At 32.9% G+C, this 8,463-nt stretch overlaps 1 protein-coding gene across 1 annotated transcript; it reads right to left on the bottom strand.

Moving 5' to 3' along the window:
- Positions 1-2,735: 2,735 nt before the first annotated feature.
- Positions 2,736-8,412, bottom strand: LOC118755715 (ubiquitin-like protein 3). Its single transcript, XM_036490537.1, has 3 exons — positions 8,278-8,412; positions 5,224-5,398; positions 2,736-3,557 (listed from the first exon to the last, which is right to left on the bottom strand). Exons 1-3 carry the CDS (start codon positions 8,410-8,412, stop codon positions 3,493-3,495), a joined length of 375 nt encoding a protein of 124 aa, XP_036346430.1. The 3' UTR covers positions 2,736-3,492.
- Between the last annotated feature and the right edge of the window lie 51 nt (positions 8,413-8,463).

Genomic DNA, 8,463 nt, shown 5'->3' with positions numbered 1-8,463 from the left:
GTAAAACCAATTTTGAATTGCACGACCCACTCCGTTGCTTATGCCAGGATTTTAACTCTCATTCCAGCACGTTTGATATATCAGATCCGCTTTTCAGCATTAAGAAAGCGATACTCTCCTCTCTCAATAAGTGAATTATTGACATAGATACATAAAATCAGCTGATGAATTTTGTTCTGTAGCTGAACAGTTTTAGATCTCGACACTTAACAAACTCCTGCCTATCGTGACTCGGCACAAAAATTTAAAATATTGGTTCCGTACGTCATGCGGACTGCACCCCTCGTGCGGATGGGCGGGAATGGAGGGTAAAAACCGTTGGGATATTATTATTATTATTAAAACAACAAAAACTATATACGATAAGTCAGTGTGATTTTCAATTTACTGAGTAGCAATTTAAATATGTAGGTGTGCCATAAAAATTTTAGATTTTCATATTTTTAAGGACCACCCTAATTTATATGAAATTCAAACAATATTTTGTTTAATTAATATGCCAAGGTATTTAAGGTGTTACATAAATAAAATTGCCTTGAGGTGTTTGACTAAAAATTTCAAAAGAATTTCACACATTTTTTACAATTCTTAAGTTGGAGTACCTTAAATTTGCTTGGTTTTCGATAAAAATTATTTTGATTTTGTAACTGTAAACCGCAATTAGCAATAATTTAGCATTTTTGACTATGGTTAAACTGTTTTTTTTTTATGAATTTTTTGTGTTTTCTTTTTTATTTTACATGATGTTTCCTGATTTTTTATACTTAATACATGCATACATAGCCGTCATTAAAGCATTGTACATACATACATATATATGTATATCTGCATTGCAATTATGTAGGTATGTATCTGTACTGGGTGTGAATGTCATAATATTTTTGTTTTGCCTTCAGTTTGTTTTTTGTTTAAATTTTTTTTTTTGTTTTTATTAAATTAGAGCGGCTTCATTTTTCACGTGGCTAGTAGGATTTTTGTTTGTTTAAGCATGTATGCACCTTTTTTGTTTGAATTATTCTAATTACATATATGTTTCTTTGCACATTCCTCAATTACATCCATACATACCCGCGCACATTTATAAAATTGAAAGACATACGACGATCTTCTGAATGCTCTTTTATGCTGGCTTATGAAAAAAAAAACTATTTTTAATATGTAGAATATATAAATAACAATTTTAATTAATACACACAAATGTATGTGCACGTAATCACATATGTACGCACATTAGGGCGGAGTAATTTATTTTCGAAAAAAGTGTATGGCATATTCGAATTCTACGTTCGATTCTAATCGAAAATGGTGAACAAACTTTATGACAATAATGACGTTCGACCCTCCCAATTTTTAAAAGAAACATCAGATTATTACATTTGAAAAAATTTTGTGTTTTCTACAAATTTAAGAAACTACTTCACAAAACCAATTGCAATTTTAAAATTTTTTTGGCACAGTGAAAAATAAATTTTGACCAATAAAGCTACGACATATTGCTTTTTCTTTTAAAAATTGGGAGGGTCAAACGTCATTTTTGGTATATAGTTTGTATGTCATTTTTGTACAGAAGAAGATAATCGTAGAATTTGAATTTGCTATACACTTTCTTCGAAAATTTCGCTCTGAACAACTCCGCCCTAATGCATATATATAAATACATACATATATAGAAAATCTATGCTCTATATTACATAACTTTCTTTTTTATGCCTGCGAAAATTTGTTGAATGGATTTTTTTTCCTGTTTTTATTTGCCATATTATTCCTTATGCCATTTTCCATTTTCTATACGCCTTTGCATTTCACATTTGCATTTCAATGCGGCTTTAAATAGACAATCAATCAAACAATCATCAATCACATATAGCTCGAGTGTAACGGTAAATTGTATATAAATGTAAATTTAAAGTAAAATTTAGCTAGCAAACACTTTACAATAACAACTCAATTTTAAATGGAAGGAATAACGCAATCTCAAAATTCAATTTCTTCTTACACAACTTGCCACTCTGCCTCTGCCTCTGACTACACATTTTTCATTTTTCACTCATAGCACGCAGTTCGCAGCCGTCTGTTAGCAATTTGCATTCTCCATTCAACTTTTAAATTATGTTACATACATACATATGCATACGTACATATGTACATTAGGCCATACCAGAAAAAAAGTCCCTCGCACACACCTGAGTCTAAAGTATTTTTGTTAGGCGATTTCGGAAAAGGATTTGTTTTTTTTTTACGTACGTAGGGGTGGTCGCCCTTTTACATTTTTCCGCACATCTTCAGCATTTACAGTCGGATCTTAAAATATGATATATGTAGCTATCAATAATTTTGTCTCGTGTAGCAAGTTATTCTGTTCCAAAGCATCGAGTACCCCATTCTAGTACCTACATACCAGTTCTCAGTTGTTATCACCCTAATGTCAGTAAAGCAAGGCTCGTCAAAAAAACGTGACTTTTACCAGGGAAGTATTTTGATTCGAAGACATTCTCGATTTTTTTTTTCGAACGTAGGGTTCGCCTTTTTAAATTTTCCTCATACCTTCAGCATTTCCAGTCTGATTCTCCTAACGCACCACCCTATTGTCAGTAAATTTAAGCTCACCAAAAATAATTAAACTATTGTTACAGAAATATTTCGATGATTTCAGCAGAACTATTTTAAAAATTTGGTTTTATTGCCGAATGTTTGTGGCACGATAAAGGTTTGGCCAAACGATTTTTTATATATATTTTTTTAATTGCCTTGCAAAAACTCTTTAGACTCAGCGGTGTGCGGCGCACTTTTTCGTTTGCCTGAAAGGTGGTACGGCCTAATATACATACATACATACAAAGAGTAGTATAACTAAACTCAAGTCAATGCAATTGAATTTCATAAACTCTGTCTTTGTTTATAATTCACTACTTAATTTTATTAACATAAATATTATATCTACAAGTACACGTTATTTTGAATGTAAATATATATGTTTATATATATATAAGTAAGTAAGTATGTTATATTATTTATTACTATACATATGTTTATTTATGTTAAACCCTTTTGCACAAATTTCTTCTCCGGTCGACAACTATAAACCTCTAAGTTTCCTTAGACCCCTACACTTAAATGTACTAATAACTGCTTCTCACAAGTTTTCAGCTTTTTTGTTTATTTATTAAATTATTTTTTAAGACTTGCTCCGTATTATCTTTTTCACTTTAAATTAAATTTATTTTGTTTTTTAATTTTCACTATTTTAAAAATTTGCCAACTACTATACTTGGATTCACAATCTTCACATTTGAAACATTCTACCAAATACTCATATTCTCATTTTCATATTTGTTTATATTATTTAGTTTTGATTTAAAACTATACTCGCTTATTTGAGTTTAACTTCAATTATTAGAAAATATATTTCTTCCGTTTTTTTTTTGTTTTTCTTTTGTATGCATTATAATTATAATATATTTAAATTAATTTATTTGCTATTGGCTAATTTAGTTACAAAATACAGCATGTCGTTGAACAGCATCTACTGGAACCTCCTTTACTCTTTTGTCTTTGATCTGTTTGTAAGAGGAAGATAAAGAAAATATTTTTGTTACTCAAGGTTTAAAAACACTCGAGTGCGTTTTCAAAATTTTACTTAAATTAAGCGATGAATTTAGTTTCTGATTTAAATTATTTGAACCGATCACCAAGACCGTCGAAAAACGGGGTGAGGGGGTTTAATTTTCCCGGGCCAGGCTGAATTTTAAGGGCCCAGACAAAGAATAACATTGAAAAAAAGGAGTAAATAAAAAAATGCAAGTATGATAAATCATAGAATAAAATGTTTTATTTGAAAGATGGATTTTGTGCTTTTCTCGAATATGAAACATGTACATTAGGGCGGGGCAATTTTTTTTTTGCTATGCGCGTGTGAAACTATTTCGAGGAAAATGTGAAAATTTTCACTGTTGCGCCCTCTGGTGGAAGGTTTAGGAAAAATATAAGCGCTGAAATGGATTCCTCATACGAAAAAACCCCTTATAGCAAGTTTTTATACAAAATTTAAGCACTTCTTTACGACACTACAGCAAAATGCTAAGTAACCTATTTTTCCAATTTGTCAAACTCCAAATTGATTTTAGACCCATAGTTTCTTTGGCAAATTTGCTTAGAATTACGCGTAGAATCCTTCTATGCTTTACGCGCATAGCCGAAAAAATCTCCCATGTGCAAAACTGAGCCAGCAGTGATTTTTTTTAAATATTTCTAAGGTTTTTAAAGTTAACATTTTTTAAATTTTTTTTAAATTAGAAGGGCTGTTACGATTATAATAAAACTGCGAGATCGTAATCTTGTTGTAGTGCTTAATCCGAATATGCCATAAAATTTATAGTTTGACAGTTGACAGCTGTCAAAAAAAAACTGTTAATTTTTCTAAATATAAGAAAATATTTTTTAAAATGCTACTGACACGGGTTTTAGACATGCTGATCACGTATTTTATGTCAAATTAAAACCTTAACATTTGACAGCTGTCAAATGGACTGTGAATTTTTCTAAAAATACGACAATATTTTTAAAACTGCCACTGATTAGGTCTTTAGACATGCTGATCACGAATTTTATGTCAAATTAAAACTTTGAGAGTTTACAGCTGTCAAGTAAACTGTTAATTTTTCTAAAAATAAGCAAATATTTTTTAAGATGCTACTGATACGGGTTTAAGACACACTACCCCCGAATTTACGTCAAATTAAAATACCTAAAGAGTTTACAACTATCGTAGGGGCTGTCGATCTCTCTAGAAATAAGGAGAATTTCCCAATAATTAAACGTGTTACGTTTTAAGACTCACTCATCTCGAGTTCTGTATCACATTCAAACTTTTTCGGTTGTTATATGTTCAGTCTAAACAATTTCATTCAAATCGACTAGCGAGAGAACTTCTTTGGCCGAGATAAGCAAGAAGATTAAAACGAAAGAATTTTTTCGATAAAATCAAATAATGTGCAATATGGTTGGATAATAATTTTTTATATCCTAAATTTAATCATTTTCCGCTCTGGCTGACATCCAACAGAAAATCCAGTGGCCGTGCGGCTGGGAGATTTGTCCTTTCGACCGAACACAGCCTACTGGATTGTAATTAATTAAATATGGAGATTTGAAGCTTTTTGTTAGTTTCGTAAGAAAAATTCAGTAAATCAATAAAACTGTAGATACCAATCCATATCCACTTACCTTGCGAGTTGGGTTCTGGCAAATTATCACGCGGCACTAAATGCATTACAGTCGTTTTGCCTAGCGGAAGTCCCAGTGCTCCTAATGTAACATTGCAATGTAGAAATCTACCTTGATATATGAGACGTAATATTTCGGCCTTGGAGACGGCTTCGCGTTCCCAATCTGCAATGGAAAATTCGTAAAATGCAAGTATTTAAAATTTAGTGTGTCAAATGGGGGTTTAAATGCACTGTGCGACAGTTCTATGACAATTCAAATCAGTCAGGACTTTGCATACATATCCTGGGCTGGTTTCCGCTGTAGCACAGTGATATTTTAAGGTTAAAGAAATATTGTAGTACATACTTTAAACCAGTACTATTTGGTTTAACAAGAACCAAATTAATATTTGCAGCTAATTACAGTGGCTTTTAAAATACGTACTATATACATTAGGTTGGTTCTTAAAAATGTCAACATTTAAGTTTTGTGTAGGCAACCCTTCATTTTGTTCGTAGAAAATTTATACATAGCAGGTTAAAGGAAAACAATTAAAAAAATTTTAAACCTGGTAGCCATAAAAATTTGTTCAACATTTTTTAATTTTCTTAAAGGTATTTACAGGGTATAAAATAATAACTGTCGCACAGGTTTTTTGGAAAATAAAAGGGCCTTTTAAAGATTTTGCGAAAAAGTGTTTTATTGTTAATCATACACAGAATTTATTTTAATTCCATTAATTAGTTTTTAAATTTAACTTTTATTTGGGTTTACCAGCGGTAATCACTTGGAGAGAAAAGCACAAGCGGCACGCAAGTACTCGTCAATTAATTTATTCCATATCTTAAGCAACCATTGGCTAATTTCCTCCATTTTGAGTCCCCCTTTTAACCAACATAAGGCCTCATACTCAGCAATCGTAAAGATCGGAACAGATGACTAGGACGGCCATTCATTCGACTAACCCTATACAGTTTTTCTTTTTTTACAAAGTCTAAGAAAAAATATACCTGAAAAGACTTGCGTGCCGCATTTACGTATCTCGCAAAGTTTAAAATTTACTTTTAATTAATAAAAATAAAGTATACTGTGCAACAGTTATTATTATACACCCTGTATTATATACGTAGATATTTTTAAAGGCCCACCCTAATGCTCATAGATATAGCAAAATAAATTGCAACACCAACAATTGCCTTCTCCTCTTTTCACACTCTCTGAAAAATGGAAGTTTTAGATTGTACCTAATATCATCAAATAAATGCGCCTAAATGAAAAATATTGTACCTAAAAAAGTTGCATTATTCGTTTGCGGGTTTTTAGTTAATCTTATTTCACACATGAATACAGACGATGGATGTACTTTCAATTTGATTAGGTTTTTTGTTTTTAACTGAGCTTATATTATCGGCCGCTGTGGTGCAGTGGTAAGCAGTGCGCGCTTCCACTCCGCAACGCGTGGGTTCAAACCCTGATCAAAGCAACATCGCAAAAAAATACAGAAAACAGGTTTTTTCTTAACAGCGGTCGTCCCTCGGCAGGCAATGGCAAAGCTCCGAGTGTATTTCTGCCATGAAAAACAGCTTCTCATAAAAATACAATCGCCGTTCGGAGTCGGCGTAAAACTGTAGGTCCCTCCGCTTTGTGTGACAACATCAAGGCGCACGCCACAAATCGGAGGAGAAGCTCGGCCAAACACTAACATATGTGTAAGCGCCAATCTATTATTATTATTATTATTAATCTATATACCAGCTACGTCCAAGTCATGTCTCACCACATAAAAAAGCCAAATCAATGTTAAAATCGACTTCAATAAGTTCCTCATTAGCTGGGGTAGAGTCCATTTAAAAAAGCTTAGAGGATCTCGTTCCTTAAATTAAAAAATCTTTTTCCTAACATTTACCGCGACTAAACCCACATACTTCCGTATATAAAAGCAAATCTCCGTAATTATTTTCCAATTCTTCACGAAAAGTTTTAAATTTTCGATGCGTCAACGCGTATGACCCCAATTTATTTTACTTATTATTTTCACTGCAATTTCCATTGCATAATTACGTTACCTTAGTAAAAATATAACTCTGTGCTATGTTTGCAGATTTTTTTGAGTGTATCGATGAGCTTTCGACACAAAATGTGATTGCGTAAGCTTGCGTATGAGTTGGACGAAGCTGCTATAGACTATAGCCTAATGGGAATCAAAGAAGCTTTGTTTTTGTTTAATTTTTACTACTGAAGAATATTGACGAAAAGGACAAAAAAAAACACTTTGAGAAGTTTACTCTTTTATCGAGCTTTTTATAAAGCAACACTCTTTAATAGGTGCAGCAAGTCTAGACAATGGGAATTGCGGTTAGGTAACTTTGAAAGCATTTTAAATATACTTAAAGAAATCAAATAGCGAATATGGTCCATAAGAAATCCTAGACACAGGACTGTATGGGCGAATAAAATTAATAGAAAAGTTAAAAGTGTTATCATATGCGGGGAAATTTGGCTTCTATGGTCTCAATAGATTAAAAAATACATTCCAACAATTGCAACGCTAGAGCGTTTGTATATTTCACACCGTCATTTCTTTAGAATTGTTTATTCTTCAAAATGAAAGCGAAGGAAAGAGGAAAAAGAAAACAACTAAAAATGCATCTGATAAAAATATGATTGCACCTAAAATCAAGTGATTGTACATAATGTACCTTTAAGTCAGTAAACGTCGGAAAATGGTACAATTGTACCAAATTTTTCATCCCTGTTCCCCATACAAGTTGCAACTCACGAAGCAGCCTTTCACTCCACATTCGCCACGCCATTCGAATATGGTTGCATTGTTCCGCTCGTATGCTCAGAGTGAATTTGTGCTTATCATACGAGCAGTCGCTCCTAGGTTCAATGCACAAAACAAAATTTTATTCTAATGGTAGTTGTCATTCGCCAGTAAACGGTGCGCACTATACGCAACTCACAAAAGTGCATTCGTACCAGTGGCGGCCATTATACTTTACAAATCGAAGAAGCTTGGCCTAAATCCCTTTCAAGGCTATTGTACCATTATTATGCTGTTACACCCACTTGCGCAAGTGCATCGTTTGATAATAGATTGTGGTTGCCGCTGCCGCCGCCGGTACATTTGTTGTAGGTGTACGTGATGGCGCGCTGAGAGTGCAGAACTTTAAAAGTACCGACGAGCGTACAATTGTGGGCCATCATAATCGGTTACACAGTTGTTGTCTCGTTTGTGTCCGTCACGTGGACGCA

The sequence above is a fragment of the Rhagoletis pomonella genome, unplaced genomic scaffold (assembly GCF_013731165.1).
Source record: "Rhagoletis pomonella isolate Grant_MI unplaced genomic scaffold, Rhpom_1.0 Rhpom_scaffold_07109, whole genome shotgun sequence".
Classification (NCBI taxonomy): Eukaryota; Metazoa; Arthropoda; class Insecta; order Diptera; family Tephritidae; genus Rhagoletis; species Rhagoletis pomonella.
This window is presented reverse-complemented; position numbering and strand designations above follow the sequence as displayed.